Source organism: Condylura cristata, unplaced genomic scaffold (genome assembly GCF_000260355.1).
Source record: "Condylura cristata isolate star-nosed mole 26May11 unplaced genomic scaffold, ConCri1.0 scaffold00002, whole genome shotgun sequence".
Taxonomy (NCBI): Eukaryota; Metazoa; Chordata; class Mammalia; order Eulipotyphla; family Talpidae; genus Condylura; species Condylura cristata.
Window position 1 is genome coordinate 15,880,164 of NW_004567103.1, and position 17,224 is coordinate 15,897,387.

Consider the following 17,224-nt stretch of genomic DNA (forward strand, 5'->3'; position numbering starts at 1 on the left):
TATTTAAACAGGCAATGAGGTTTTCCAAATGATTTATAAAATATCTCATAGTTACACTAGTTAAAACTCAAGTGTTTAAATTTTTTTCCCTTTTAAATAGTAACTTTAAATCATAGTGTTACTACATGTCTATGGCCTGAAATTTAGAATACATGGGCTAGCAAAGGGCAGGAATTAAAGATCAGTCATTAGTCTATTTTCCAGAGTTAAGTACCATAAATATTTTGAAGTCTATTTCCAATATATGTATCTATGTGCAATATATCTACTTTTTAACAAAAATAGTGTCTCGTACAGGTCACCTAAGGCTCACTAGTTTAATTTAGTAATATATTCTGAACATAAATACTTTTGTGGCAGATATTCTTAATTTTTTTCTGTCATATCATTTGTAATGTTTTCCTACTAGTAAGATTTTCTCAGGTTTTGCTGTTATAGGCAAACTCTGGGATAAACATTTCTTGGTATATATCTTTATATAATAGTCTGATTACTTTTTGGATAAACTTCTGAAGAAGCATTGCTAGATCAAAGGTTCACATATTTTGATTACCCTTGAAGGAATATAGAACACTGAGTATTTGGGCATGGAACTTCACAAATTAGACACAATCTCCTTTTCATTTATGAAGAAATTTATGGATAAAATTACATGTTACATAGTTTGCTTTTCAATTTTGCCATCTATGTACTCCTTATTTGCTTTTATATTTATAAGGAATTTCCTTATCATGAGGACATTTATACTACATTTAAGCTCCTTAGTTAGATTGAGGTTTGAAATCCAAATGAAGATTTTTTTAAAATAGAATGGATAAGTGACAAGTGTCACTTCACTTTTTAACAATGATTAATCGTCATGATATAACTCAAGAATAATCTTTCATTTAAAATTTGGATTTTATCTTAATTGTACAGTAAGTGGTAATACAGATGAGGGTAACTTTTGACTTATTTTTTGTTATTGTAATATTATTAAAGCTCATATTTATCATTTTAACATTTATGGTAGGTTAATTCCCTAGTCTTACTGAATACATTATTTTTCTATCCTTTCTTGCACAAAAAAAGTCAGATATAAAATTTGATACGATTTCTAATTCGTCATTAGAGAAATAGTAACATAACAAATTTGAGTTTTTATGTTTAGAAATCTGGTCTTTCTTTAAAAATAATGGTCAGATCGCGTGGTTTGAAACAGGATATTCTCTCAATGTTAATATTTATTTATGAAAGGTTGGTGCTAAAGTATTTTGCCACAGCATCAACAATAAAGTAGGCTACTTAATTCTTGGATTTTATTTCCAACTTGTAAGTAAAATTATATCAAACTTTTATTTGCATTTTCCTCTTTTTCAAGTGGTTGAAAAAATTTTCTATGTCTTTGTAACTTTGTTTCATTTTATGTGAAGAGTTTTGAAATGTATCGACCTATATATATATATATATATATATATATAAAAAGAGTTCCTGGTCTTTTTCCTTAATATTTTTTAAATTCTTTGTATAACTGAGCAATTAATAGAAGGTATAGAAGATAGATTTTTCCCTCCAGCCTTTTAATTTATTTATAGTGGTTTTGCTTTGTTTGCTATATCTTTTTTTTCTTCTTCTCTTTAAAATTTAACCACTTCAAGATTATAAGTTAAATTGCCCAGTTTTCTTTTTGTGCAGTTTTAAATTATAGTTTACATTTAAGTTTTTGTGGAAATATTTTTTGCCCTGAGCTGAGATATGGCAAGACTTAAAAGATTTTTAGACAATTATCCAAATTTCCCAATACCATTTCCCAATACCAAATCATCATTCTTCCCATTGGTTTGAAATGCAGTTACAGCATATAGTTTCATTCTGTTAAATATGCTTATAAACTTTTTTTTATTAATCTCACTGCATTTTTAATTGAAAAAGGGGGGGAGAGAGAGAGAAAATTGTACATTCAAAATTCATCCTGTTATCTTACTAAACTCTTTGCAACAGTAATTTTCTTGGATTTTTCAAGCATGCAATTATATCATGTGCTTATGGCAACAGATTAACCTCCTTATTTCCAAATTTTCTTTTTTTCCCTCCTTAGTTCTTACCTGCTATATCTGAAATTTTATATAATAGTGGACATCTTTCTTTTGCCAGATTTTATTGACACTACCTTTACTGTTTATCTATGAACCATGATTCTGTTTTGGGACTGTGGGAGATATACTTTACTATGTAAAAATGATGTAATTTTTGCACAATATCTGAAAACCCCATGTTTTTTCACAATTTTCATAGCAAAACTCAGTTGGGATTGAATTTACCCTGAGAAAATGTGAGACTTGGATTAGCATATATTTTGTTGTAGAAATAACTGTTCATGTGCCTGACAGAAGAATGCTGCTGTCGACCCACTGGTGTTTGAATACATTACACAAGCATGCAATGTATGAAGTCCATTCCCTCTCTCAACTTCATAACCTAATAGTTTTAAGTTGGGGATTTGTAATTGCATTTTAATATTTTCCCATTGGTAATCTTAAGTAAAATTGTCCTTTGTTTCTTTTTAATCTGTAGCTTGTATTGATAGTTTACTTCAGAAAAAAATAATTCTCTTTTTGAGAGAAAAGAGAATTATATCAAAATATTTTATGAAACCTTTGAAGTAAAAAAATTCTAATTTATAAAAATGTAATATTTTTTGAAAATTGAAATAAAGCAGACAATAAAAAGATCCATGAAATAAAAAGCCAAGGGTCACTGCTACTACCTTCTCACTTCTACTCTTTAATTACTCTTCTGATCACTGGATCACTGCTAAAAATTTGCTGTGTATTCTTCCAGAACTGTCATTATTCCACCTACAAAAATAATGAAAAAGGGTTTAAAAATAATCTAATTTGGTTTTAGTGAGACAGTAATTTTTGTATTACTTTCCTATTTTTATTAATCTATAATGTTTAATGGATTAAAGGGATTTGTTCTTATCTCTTCTCCCTTTAACTTTTTACATGCATTCCTTAAAATGAATCACTGAATCATTAATGTTCTATTGCATATCCACTTAACCCATTTCCTAGGACCATACAGATTTAGTACTTATTTAAAATTGTATATCAGTTAAACATAAAAATGTTTTAAATATATATTACTTGAATATATAGTCTACTATATAGGCCTTGCTTATTTTACAATATATCATAGCAGAAAAGAATATTAATAGAGCGTTTTTAAGTTTGCATTACATATAATTATTTTAAGTACAATTAGACTTTCTCCCAACTTTTCACTGTAAAACTGAAAACTTAATGCATGACTGCAGGACATTACACAGGAGGCAGAATTGTTGACTTAAAGTTATATGAAAATTTCTGTAGAAAAATGTCTTCATGAAGTTGTTCCAACAGCTAAAAAGCTCATTAATATCTTTGCCAATGTGGAGTTTTATCAATCACAAAATATTACTAATACAACACTGGTATCGTACTGTTTTAACCCTGGTGGAGTTGAGTATGTTTTGATATGTTTATTCTTCTGTGTATTTCTTTTGTGTATCTTCTGCCCATTTTTTTCCTTGTGAAATTAGTTTTATTTATTTCAAGGCAGTCTTTATTTATTAGAGATATAAGCAATTCTATATATCACTTTTCCCCCCCCAATATGTTACTGTGACTAAGCATTTGACATCTATAAAGGTCTTTTTTTGTCACTCTTGTTTGTGTTCAACCATTAGTTGTTGTCACTTATGATTTGTCCTTTTGGCTAGTCTAGTTCCTGTTGTACTTATATCATTACTAAAATAAAAAATACTAATGGATATGGAATATTTGATGAGGGCTTAGAATTTCAATTCAGCTAGAAGTTGATGAAAACTCCTCACCTAATGTGTCTGGAAGATCTTGTACTTGTTTCCTATGTATCCCAACTTTTCATGAAGTAAATTTTCCCTCTAAACTTTGAATAATTGCTGTCTGTGTATCCAAGTGACATATCGACAATAAAATATCAACTGATGAAATACAAAAAAATGCAGCTTAGACATTTGGATGCTCGATTAATCAAATATTTTCCTGGCATAATGGATGGACAGCTTCTCAGTATTTGAAATATTTATATGACACTCCAAACTAGCATCTGGCTAAGGAAAACTTTCTATACTTTTTTTTTTCATATTGTAAAAGCAAACAAAAACCATAAAGAGGTTTGATTAATTTATATGGAAAGGCCAGGGGCTGAACTATAGTTAAAAATAACACAATGCTGAGGGAAGAAAAGAGCCTGGAAATGTCATATTTTTTTTAGGAAAACATTGGAATTGCTAACTCTTGCAAATTTATACAAGTGGGAGAAACAAATGCTTAATATTTTTAAAAGAGTGAATTCCTACATCAATCCTACCATTCCTACTCAAATATACTGTTCAGTCTTTACTTAATGTTTTCCCTTTATTCAGATTAAATTGACAGTTTTTTCCTTGCTCCTAAAGTAACTTAAATATATTTTATGACTTATCTATATTCTTTGATAAGTATCAGAATTCTGGTTTGAGGCAATCATTGAACCCAGGAAATTTAAAAACATCATTTCTTTTTTTACATCATTAGAGAAAACTTGTAGAAGTATGTCCTTAAATTTATTCTTACATATTATGCTACAGAGAATGAGAGTGTATCATCTATATTGGGCAATGACTGTGTACTTTATAATGTTAATTATCTTCAGAAATAAATTTTTATGTTTTCATTGGTAAAAAACTGTCTGGAAAAACTATACACATATGCTTATATCACATTCTTTGCTCTTAAATAATCATAGAACAAGGATTTTTGTATTAGCTGAATATTAAGTTTTAAAATTAGATACGGGAAATTCTGTTGCTTTAAATTTTCACTTTATATCTTGTGCTCTTGGCAAGTTATAATTCAGGAAGATAGCAAAATCAATCTTTGTATGTAAAAGGAAAATATCTGACAGCCATGATAATCAGCATTTATGTAAACTGAAAATTTTCAACATTTATGAAGATTTAAGAAATGGAGAAAGTGTTACAACTATTTACACTGTAAAGCCTCCTGACACCACCTTGAAGAGTAGATTTTGTTTCTTTTTATCTCAGAAAATAGTTTCAAAATTTAAAAAAGAATTTACATTATAACAGGTAAATTTTTTTAAAAAGATTTATTTATATATACAATAACTGGGTTATAGGCCAGAGGGGCTGGATAAGGGGTGAGAGGACTCACCAGAGACAGAATGGGGAGAACTGGCAGATCTACAGAAATACACTGTTGAGGGGAGCAGCAGGCAGGACAGGAGAGGTCTGCAGTGCCATGTGGGTCAGCTCCCTGGCTGGGGATCAAATTTGTGCTGCAGTGGCTACTGATAGCTCCATAGTGCCGTGTTTTAACCCACTGCACCACCAGGGAGGGCCAATTATAATAGGTAAATTAACTCAACATATAGGGTGAGATAGAACAGTTTCTTAAATTTGCAAGACACAATAACTCTATTGATAGTTATATCTGTCTTAGTATACATCTATTTGACTCCCAGCTCTTCTACACTGGTCACCTGTTGCTATTTTCTGGGGTTGGCTTACATGGACAGTAAGCAAGAACGACACTCAGTTGGCCCTCTCCATAAAATACTGCTGCCATAAGCGTTCACAAGGATTCTGCAGGAATCCTTGATAAGCTTTTCTTTGATAATGATTATACTTTACCTTTTAGGCACAAGTGACATGTTAGTGTCATTCAATAATAAAAGTAATAATGTGCCATAATGTTCTATTACAGTGGGCTAGTCTTCCTAATAATTCTAAATTTAATCTCACTTCTCTTCTTTAAAAAACAAAATATTTGTATGGAAGTGGAGAGAACAGAAGTCATTGTTTTATAGTACTTCATGAATAAAAAGTTAGACTTAACATAATATACCTTGTTCATGAAACATATAGTTACTGGCCATACAAACAGAGTACTAACTAGTTAACTAATTAACTGAAAAGCTAAAATTCAACCAATCTTTCTTTCTCTTTGTACAAAAAGGGTTTTATTTGAAGAAAAATATCAACTCTGGCACACAATAAAGGGTAATCTTGTGTGGCATCAGCATCAAATTAAACAGGACTAGCTTATAGTAGCTGATTCAGTATTTTATGGAGATGTTAATTTTGGAGAGAGTAAAGGCCTCATTGTGGGCTAACTAGGGTGATGTAGTGGGTGTATGCTTAAAACCTCTACTATCAATATATGGTCCAGTGTGATTTAATTATATGAATATTCTATTTGTCTACATGAGTTTTGAAGAGTAAACATGATTGTCTTTTCCCTCAATGTAAAACAAAGCTAACCAGGGCCATCTAGGGAAGAGAGAGGATCTAACAGGACCTGTTCAGTTACTTCTGGGGAAAAAAAAAAATCAGTTGTCAGTCAAAGACTTGTCTATCCTAGTTTTGAAGATTGGTTAGGTAGCTGATTTTTCTCTCCCTTCTGTCCTTGGAGAAAATGAAAAATAACAGGTCTTCTACTACTTCAGACTAACCATTCATATACTTGATGACAGTTAGGTCTCCCCTGAGCCATCTCTTCTCCAGGACAAATTATGCTAACTCCTTCAGTCTGTCCTCGGAGGTCCTATTTTTCAAACACTAAAACAGCGTATTGTCTTTTTTTTTTTTTTGCCATGCACCTTTTCCTGTTTCTTCCAAGTCCTTTAAAAATATAAAGTCTTAAATTTGATGTTTTTGTATGTACTTAGAGAAGTTAGAATTACAGGAGGATGTTTACTCCCAATTATAAGTTAGAGCAATGGTTACTAAACACTTGTCATTATTTGGAAAGAAGACACTGTCAATTGGATGAGAGGGATAAAAAGCAGAAGAAGCCAGGTAAGCCGTTACACCAGTTCAACTGCAACTTCAAGATAGAAATAGTAAAAACTATGCTTCTAGATGGTCATGAGGTTTCTTGATCAGAAATAGTAAAAACTATGCTTCTAGATGGTCATGAGGTTTCTTAAGTGCTTTGGGAAGGTACAACACATTGTGATTACCATAAACACAAACACACAGAACTGCTTTAAAAAAAAAAAAAGCCCAAAACTTAATTACCTGATACTTCTCTCACTGTTTGTAATTCCACAAAGGACTGATGGGTGAGCTAATGTAATGTCAAAAGCAGAACAGACCATGCGTAACCAAGGGGCGAGCACTGAGCACTTGAGGAACTAGAGCTTCATTGAGAGTTAGAATAACCTCAGCTTAGTTAGGAGTTAGAACCACCTTTTTCAAGCACTTTTTTATTTAATGCACTTGTTAGCTGGGACTCAGCGAGGCGTCCTTGATTGGTGGGGCATGGCCACTAGGGGGCGTGTGATACTGACTCGGCCGGTGGACTGTCCTGGACTCACGGGACTGCTTTATCTCCTTTGTAGCATCACTTTGATTTTGGGTGACCAGTACACTCTAGGATTTCATTCTCTCCATTCCATAAGGCCCAAAGAGAAACTCATAATCTTAACAATCCAGTTCCCCTCTGTGGCAGTCACTATGAGAGCAAATTCCTATGTTAGTAAGATCTAGAATAAAAGCCCTAAACTTTCTGTTCTTTCTTAAATTAATTGTATTAATAATTGAATTTTGTAGTCACTAGATAACTTTAAACCTAAGGCCTTTTCTCTGCCCAAAGTAAAATACCTGGCATTTATCCTCCTCTCTGTTCTGGGTTATGTACTATGAAATGGGGTGACATGCTTCAGAGCCTCCACAAGAGAGATTCACTCACCACGAAATATGGTTCTGTGTTCTTTCTAGTATCCTTCTTATAAATCAACAATAAATAGGGATCACAACAATGTCCACGTAGAAGAGCTTTAATTCCCCAGATGGAAAGCTTTACAATTCACCCATTGCTGGTTTATTTTCACTTTAAGTTGGGATAAAAATATAAATCGGCCACACCCCTATTGAAAAGCCACAGGCAGATGTGATAGGGCTCTTGCATTGAATGGTGTGCAGTGGTGAAGTATTTTTATTTTGCACTATCCCCTCTTTGAAAGCTAATACAGTGTGGTCTTACCATTTTTGCAGACAGGACAACATTGCTCTGGTTCATAGACTGGGTTGACACATTCAGGAACTGCGCAGTCTGCTACAACACAGTGAACTTCATTGCTGGGCTCACAGCGACACCATTCACATGGAGAGGGCTAGGAACAAATCTAAAATTAGCCCCTTTTCTCCTATAACTTAATGCTTGCACATTCATATGCTGTCAGAAGACAAAACACCAGTGTTTATTTTGGATTTATTGTATTATCTCCATTTACCATGTGCATGATGGTTCTTCCTTCAGAGAAGACAGCGTGGACACCCAAGCCCAGGGTGGGCTGCGAGGGGGAGCTCAACGCAAGGCTCATAAATGACCTTTCCTACGTCTTCTGACTCTGATTCTCCAAAGAAACATTTGGACAACTAGTATATGTCACCTCTGGGTTATATTTCCCCAGGTGAACGCATAGATCTGCTTGGAACAATCTAGTAAACAGGAATGATACTGGAACATGGGAAATACATTTTGCTACTTGTCATTTTTCTTCCAATGAAAGGAAAAGATCACTGAGAAACAGGGAAATGGTGAAAGGGCATCCTTCCCCTTTGAATGAACTTTTTTTTCAAGCTAACCTTAGACTCTAATTTTTTTTTTTCAGTGAGAGATGTATTTGTGATCCAAACATCCAGATATTGCTTCTTGAAAGAACTAGTGACTACCTTTCATCTTGCCTCTTTGCATTAATGAACTAAAATTGACATAAGTAGCCACTGAAGAGTGAGATTAAAAATAGAATTGAAAGATGACTAATTTAGAAGCAAAAGTAAAAAAAGCAGAAAATATTTGTCTTCATGATACTTACCCATCAAAATTAATCTTGGGCTTTTCCTATTCTTTTTCTTCCTTAGAAACAGTCTACACCATAAAAATAATCTTACCCTTTGAAAGTCCTAGCTCTACTTTCTCATAAAGCAGATTTTTAATTCTGGACAAAATGTGGAGGTCTAAGAAACTGTACAAGTGCTATGCTATGCATGGAATTTCTGAGACCTTGTATAACATTGGCCTCCAGTGGTTTCTCAAATCAAGCCATTTGTTCCCCGAAAATTCTGCTTCCTACTGAATACCCCAGTGCCACAGTTCCTCACTTCCAAAATGTGTTAATGAAAGTCCCTGCCTTTGTTCCACAGTCCAGTCCATACTTCCTGTCAGCATTCCTGTCTTCCTGACCCTGACAAGTTGGGTTCCCTGAGGAAGGCAGTCTGTGGGGGTGGAAATCTTTCAACTAATTACTTTAACGTTCATTTTATCTTTCATTTCTGCTGAAGAATGATAATCGAGCTTTCATTGAGTGATTTTTTACTTTCAAATGTATTAGAAACAAGAGATGGTGCCACAGAATCTGTGGAGAAACTATTGCTATTTCTGAATGCACTTAATGGATAGGTACAATTAACTTCTTTATGCCTTTCAGACTCTAGGATCATCCCAAGGGTTGGTGTTTTTCCTGAACTCCTATATAGAGTATCTCCCTCATCTAATAAAAAGATTTGATACCACAGCACACTTTTTGAGGGGGGATGTCTTCAATGATGAGACAGTGAGAGAGATCAAATTCTTGCTGTTATACTTCTCCTATACTGGCAAGCCGCATTGTGGTATCTTAAAGGCCAAGCAACGCTGTCAGTTGTCACCCTTTCCTAGGTTAATTGCAAAGTATTTCTGCACATCTTTCTGTGGTACATAAAGGACTTGGCTTGCATGTGTGGCCTAATGTGAGCAAAAAGGGGAGCTGTTAATGTAATCGCTCTCACACCCTGGCCTTCCACAGCTGTGACTGTTCTTGCTGATTCTCTTGCCAAAGAAGGGCCTGATAATTCCTGTCAGCTCCTGTGTACAACTCTAGCAAACTGATGCTGCCATCAAAGGCAAATAATTTCTTGAAAAGAACTGTGGTCCTTTGCTGAACGCTTAGATTCTCAGCACAGATGAAGAGCACTAGCGTGATCCACTGAGCATCATGCTAAAAAATTTACCTGCATCAGTTTTTTTTTTCTAATAACTCCATAAAGGAAGATTTATTATTTCCATGCCACAGATGAGGAAACAGGCTGAGGATCAAGAGCTTTTCTAGGACCTATAGGCAGTCAGGGGCAGTTGTGGGGTTTAAACCTGGGCAGCTTAACCAATATACCGTATTGGCACATGATGGTTAGAATTACTGTTCTGTTCACTTCCATCTGCATAGTTCATTAATCAGGGTGTGGTCCACTTCTCTATGCAGGACATATCCAGAGGAATGAAAATGGCAACTGAATAACTGATTTGAAGATGACAGATACTTCCTGCTAAGGAAGGGGATTTTGTTAACTAGGTCATTTGGTGCATAGAGATGATTATAGAACTGTAGCCAAAACTGTAGTAGCCTAGAGTTAGGTTGTTTCCAGGAGACCAGAGTACCCTTAACACTCAGAGTCTGGTAATGTGCTCATCTAGGAAAAGTGCTAGGAGGTGCTTTACTAAGACCACCAGGAATCTGCCTGAGGCTGGGGACATTGGAAGCTGGTGTACTGAAGGTCTGAGGAATACTCAAGAGATGAGAACACAAGTCACTAATGATTAAAGAATATCTGAATTTTGAAGGGATGTGAGAGAAATGTAAGTTAGAAAAATAAACGTAGAAGCTAGCTAGCAGCCGATTCTGAAACTTCCCTTTCCTCTCCATGGCCTAGCCTCTCTTCAGACATACTGCTTTCTCCTTAGTGTTCATTAAACGTCTTTGCAAATTTTTTTTTTAGCTCATTTATTTTCATCTCCAGTCCATGTGCCTCCTCCACGCTAAACACTCGATCAAATTTCATTCACTGTCCTCAGGATTAATGCCCCTCTGTCCTGATCCTTTCCAACCTTTCCATGCTCTTCCTTTCAGAGCTCACCAGTCAGGCACCTGCCTGTTCTCCTGTCTGGCTTGACTTCCGCTACTGCCCCAGCTTTCTCCTGCACTTCTGAAAAGATAGTGCTTCAATAGAGAGAAGTTTCTAGATGTAAGCAGTATGCTACTTTGACAGTGATGTCCAGACATTAAAAATCTGTCCCTCTATATAGCATAAAATTCTGAAAGGTTGGTGATTTGACTAAATCTTTACATCTTAAGCAATGAGCTGGCTACAAATTTCCTTTTATCAGACTTTTCAATGTGAATACTATAGATTAAATCTGAAAATGTCCTTGTAAAACCAAAGATTAAACAATAAAGCTCTCCTTAGAGGAACAGTGAATACTGGAACAAGGACTGGAAAAAAAAATTTCTCACTAGCTTTTTCTAGAAGAACATCTAAAATTATTACTAGGACATTGGGTAAAATCTCTCTAGTTAGCGATTGGGTAAAATGATCAAATGACAATACCCTAAAATTATATCTAACAATACTTTTTCTGAGAAAATGCCAATATTTTATTTCTATAAAAGCTCTGGAAAATCACATTCATTATATATACCTTTACTTAAATTTGATATTATGGTTAGAGGTCAAATTTGTTTGCTAATATATCTACTAGATGATCTCAGTATTATGTATGTTGTAAGTCTATTGCACCTTCTGCTAAGCGATTTTGAATAGCCACTGTGGAACTCTGTTTAAGTAGAGGTTGTCTATATTTTATCTGTAGTTTCTGCCAATTGTGTGAATATGTTCACATGGCAAATCCAAGTGTTCCAGTGGTTCCAAATTTCAAAGTGGGGTACCTGAGATAAATGTAGATGCAGATATATAAATATCAGGAATAAGTAATAAACTTATAATAAGTGTTTCATAGGTTAAATGGGGTCTCTTTCTTAAATATTGGTTTAGGTGATTAGACTCCAATTTGTTCTTGTTGGTAGTAGAATGACAACTTGGCAATACACAATGCTTTCAAAATGCCTAATTTTTAAAGATCTTAAAGCTGAAATACCAATGTTATTGTCTGAAATAATTTTTGAAAATTGGTAGCAGTGTGTGTTTGTGAGGGGCTACTTAAATCCTAGAAACAATGGAACATGCTGTGGTGATTTTTTTTTTTAACCGAGGGAAACCTCCTAAAAATATGTAGCTTATATGGCCAAAATAACTGAATAGCTACAGAAAAACTGCTAGAGTTGTGTTGTTCTGTGTGAGAGTTTGGAAGCCAATGTGGTTAGATTTAACAGGTTACTGGGACACATAATTGCAGAATGGTTGCAAGGGATTTTCCATATATTTTAGAAAATGCATTTGTGTTCTGAATACATGGAGACTTATCCATACCCAAGGAAGGCTGGGATGCCTGGTCGACATAACAATACCTCATGGCATCATTATTTACGTGGTGGCTCTTAAGGCCTTTGTTGAGAGTTCCAGGAGGAAATAGTCACCATCTTGGGAAGTGCTACATGTACTGAGACATACACAGTTTATTGTTTTAGTTTGGTGAAGTTGAAGATGATAATCTTATAGGCTGACAGGTTCTACCCTAGGAAATTAGAAAAAAAAATTAGTTGGATTTGTTTGCATCACTGTGGTATCAGGATTCAAAGCAAGTTATGTCATCACAGTATTTGAATTCTAGTCCTAGATGATTTACTTACTAGTTGTGAATCCCAGGGAAATTACATTACATTCCACCGTCATTTCTTAATCTATATAATGGGACTCAGAATATTACCAATATAGAGTTGTTATAAAGCATATAAACACTGTTGTTTACTTGTGCTCTTGGCTAGTTATGGCCTTCTGAAAAATATTCCAAAAGGTATAAAATTGGAAATACAAAATTACATTTGAAAGCCTATTTCTCTCAGTTCAAAATGAAGTATGATCTCAGTGGTGGTTGCAATAAAGTTTTATAAGACTTGGTTTGGCAGGGGGATTTGTGAACTAATAGAATTAATTATAATTATATATAATTAAATTACATGAATATAATATATGAATATTAAACATTAAAATACAAATTATATTAGAGTTAATCATAATTATCTATAATTAAATCATTAATCAGAAACATACTGAAGAAAAAATGTTATTAGCAGCCTCTAGATAAAGAGTAATTATGAATGGTTAAAATAAGAATTATAAGAATTATAACTATCTCAGAAAAAAGCAACAAATCCATTTTCTTTTCCTGAACTCTTAGATGTCCCTTGACATCTAAGAGGGCCTTTCTGACCATCTCTCCATCATGTTGCCCATTGAGAGCTCTTAGAAGTTCATTAAATTATCTTACTAATAATTTCTTTATATTGGCTTATCTTTATCTGCTTTCCCCATAGATTATAAACTTCTTTGAGTATATTGTTCATTGCTGTATCTCAGCACCAAGAATATTTCTTAGCATATATCACTCAAGAGCATTTTTAATGTATATAATCTATGTTATATTTGTTAAACCATACTTTTGGGTGGTTTTATCAGAGTTTGTAGTACATATGTGGGATTCTCATTCATTAAGATGCTTCTATTTTATTTAAATATTCTGAAAAGCACTTTGGGGGAGGCTTCTAATGGTGAGTCATGAAATAACTATTTGGGTTCCAATATTATGGCAATGAACATATAACTCACTTTCTAGTGGTAATTTGAAATGCATAATATCTGTTGTATGAATCACAAGTCAATCTTCAAGCACTCTTAGACTAGGTAGCATGTGATTATACTTATTGTACTAGAAAATAGCATGATAACTGAATTTAGGAAAGGAATATAAGCAGTGGAATTGCTAAAGGGTCTGAAGGAAAAAAAAGCTAGTTCATTTTATAATGTGAGTCAAGTTTAAAGGTTTCCTGATGGTGGGTTAGAATATAAATTCCAACAGAACACATCCTGAATATTCTTGGAGACAAACTGGATTCCTAGAAAGCCTTCTGTGAATTTTTTAGAAGGTTGAAGGGACCAGGGTGGATGCATAAATGAATGCAATATATTCTGAATGCCAAGATTTAGCACACTAAAGATATCAATGACATTCCTTCTCACCAAGTGATACTGGGTGGTTGTGTGCCTTGAGGTATTCCTTTTCTTTGATAATGGGCAAACATTATCAAAGAGAATATAGTTCAAATTGCTTTTTTGAAAACTTTCCATTAAACCCTACGTAAAATCTGATCTCTATGAAGGAAAGGTACTGCTTTAAGAAGTACTTTTCTTTGAGAGATAATTTATGGCATAAATTTCACCACTTTATGGAACAAATCTCATTACCTTCAAACTGTATGAGAAATTTGGAAGACTATTTCAAAGTTGCTGATGCCTGTCAGGAATCTCAGTGTTCACTTCATTAAAATATACATTAAAATTACAGAGTACAAGAATATTTAGCATTCACTGCCATTCCTATAGTCAGTAATTTGCATGTGGTAGAAGTCACCTAATAATCAATGACTCCAATGAGTTTTGACCAAAATTCACAACCATCTGAAAGAAGGCCTATTGCATCACTGATTAAATGCTTCCAGTGTCCTGCATCTAATAGGATTATTGTGACCTCTTCAGGGATCTGCACTATTGATTGGAATGTTTTTGAAACACTGAGATTGTCTTACCAAATTATGGACATATAACTGAAAGTTCTTTAAGGAGTTTAATACTGTCGAAGGGAGAGAATAAACTGAAAGTACAAATTTTCTTTATAACCACCTTTGTTGGAGAGCAAATGTTATTCACATGATATCATACATACAAGTTAAAAAGTAGTTGTTCTTTTTCTGGGATGTTGGTAATGTCTCTAGGGTGTATAAAGACAGAAACAGATAAGATGATGTTAAGAGATACATATAGCTTTGCCCATAGTCATAATAAACTCAGGAATAAATTCAGAAATGAGATAGTTTTAAAATTTCGTGTATTTATGAAATATGTATTATGCAAAATAATGTATATAAGGCACACCAAGATGAACTCCATATCTAGCTAGCCCTTAAATTTCAATCTACAAGTGAAGAGTTAAGATATCTATAAAATACAAATTTTCATTTTTTACAATGGTTTTTATAACAATACCTGTCACTATTCTAAAGCAGGACAGAATTAAGTCAATCTATTTCTATTTCATTTACTCTGAGCTAATGCAAACGATAAGTATATTGCAAAATGGTTTATGAAATACCAATATAAAATTATTAATTACCAAGTACAGTTTACTCATTCCTGAAAATTCATCATTTATAGTTGCAACATAACAGTGATGATATTAATGGCTTATTATTTTCCCCTGAAAGTTTATTTTTTTTCCTAAAATATTGAAATAGAATATGGTTAAGGGGCAGGCAATTCTACAGTTTTATAGTGCCTATTCTGGTAGACAAATAGCATTTAGAAGCAATTTCTTGTAAATGTTTTCAAGGAGTCCTATGGCAGTAAAATTCATCTTTATTTCTGGAATATGAAGAATAACATACAGGAAAATAATATATAGATATGGAGAAAGCAAGCAAAAAATCTTTAGCTGCAATTAGAATTTTTTAAGTAAGAAAAGTACACTTACCAAGAAAATATTGGTGTGTTTAAAAGGGGGGAAAAGAAGCTTTAGCTGACTCTACAGTCTTGAAGTACAACCCAAAGGTATTGTCAAAGGGTAGAGAATTCAAGATAAAGATTTTGATAAAATATCACACCTGTATTTGTGAAACAGCATAGAAAAGCAGCAGGCCTTCATTGAAACTGGATTGATAGTTGGCTATAGTACAAGAAAGGCTTTTAATAACTGAACTGAATATTTTGAGTAGAGGCTGCCTATCTCCAAGCTAAAGATGCTCCATTTATCATGACTTAAGTAATAAAGGGAAAGTGAGCAATTCCCCAAGCTCAAAACTTCCCCACTGCGACTGAAAAGGACAGCTTGTTAAAATAGTTATTTATAATATATTAAAACAAGGCCAGGTATGGGTGGAAAAGAGCACATCATTAGACTTCTACAACTTAAAAGAATCATGGAAGAAATACTGACCAGTTCTGCTCTATGGGACACGTGGAAAGGGGGTGAGGATACTGAATTGAAGGTCTTTAGGGTCTAGGAAGTAGATGTTGTAGGTTCAGAACAACCAAATCCAACTGTACCATGAGCCCCAGATTACTACTTAAGAGAAATCTTGCCATCATCTCGGATTCCTAAACACTGAATTGTTTCCTTCACTTTCTGTTTGTTTTGCATGTTATACAGAGGAAGTAATTAAAATTAAAATATATTAAGTTCAAGCAGCAATTTCCTGCTGAATTTTGTACTTCATTATTTGATGCTAACTTTAGAGATTACCTCATTACACAAAAAATTACTAAGGTGGCTATGGACTGTAAAACCTCTAAGACATACACAGTGTGTATGTTACCTCAATGTAAAAGTCTTGATATTTCTTGATTAATTGATAACATTTGAGTTTAGTGCAAATGTTTACTTCTTATGCAAGTTACAGCAGAAACAGCCACAATTTTGTAGCCGTGTCTATAAAAGTCAAAGAACTCATGTGCTGCTATCAAACACTGTTGCATTACTTTAGACAGGTTACTTAATACACTTGTCCAGGATTTTCTCATTTGTAAGACAGTTAACAAAAATATTGGTGAGGTGCTAATTTTCTTCCTGAATTATGACCTCAAAAGGAAAGAGTGTGATATGAATAGGAAGTTATGGAACCTGTGGGTATAGTTACATTATAGCTTTCAACTTGGTCAGTGAGTGGTTTTTGTTTTTTTTTTTTTTGGACTATGCGTTCTGCCTATGCATTGCTAAAGGAAGTATGTTGATCATATATTTTTATTAAATTATGGCATATTCATTTTCATTATGAATTATTTGAGCTATTGAATTTGTCAGGAATATGTCAGTTGTGAAAGTAGTGTGTCCCATCTTTAATATATAAAGTTTGCATTCAGTTTTGGTTACAGTGAGAATGACTGTGGACATTTTTAGATGCTAAGATTCTTATTAAAAGAAAAAAACTTCAATCTTTAATAATATTCTTACCAAAAGCAAGTTTTTAGCAGGATAACTGGAGCCTATATTCTTTGGAGTCTTAAGTGTCTTTTAGTTTCAATGTGAATGTTCAAGAGTCTCATTAACAACAAAAGGAAAAGTCTGATTATCCTTTTTCTCCCTAATGAAGCTTTCTAAATCTTAGCCATCAAAGGTTTGCCATTTTAGCAAGATTTTGTTTTTAATGTTGAAGTAAAGTGAGAATGAATAAT

The 17,224-nt window shown here is 33.6% G+C and overlaps 1 protein-coding gene across 1 annotated transcript in view; it reads right to left on the reverse strand.

Moving 5' to 3' along the window:
• Positions 1-17,224, reverse strand: part of VWC2L (von Willebrand factor C domain containing protein 2-like) — a 144,005-nt gene that overhangs the window by 113,178 nt on the left and 13,603 nt on the right. The window contains exon 3 of the mRNA XM_004674323.2: positions 8,055-8,184. Within this exon, the coding sequence (XP_004674380.1) occupies positions 8,055-8,184 (130 nt within the window). The remainder of the gene's footprint in view (positions 1-8,054; positions 8,185-17,224) is intronic.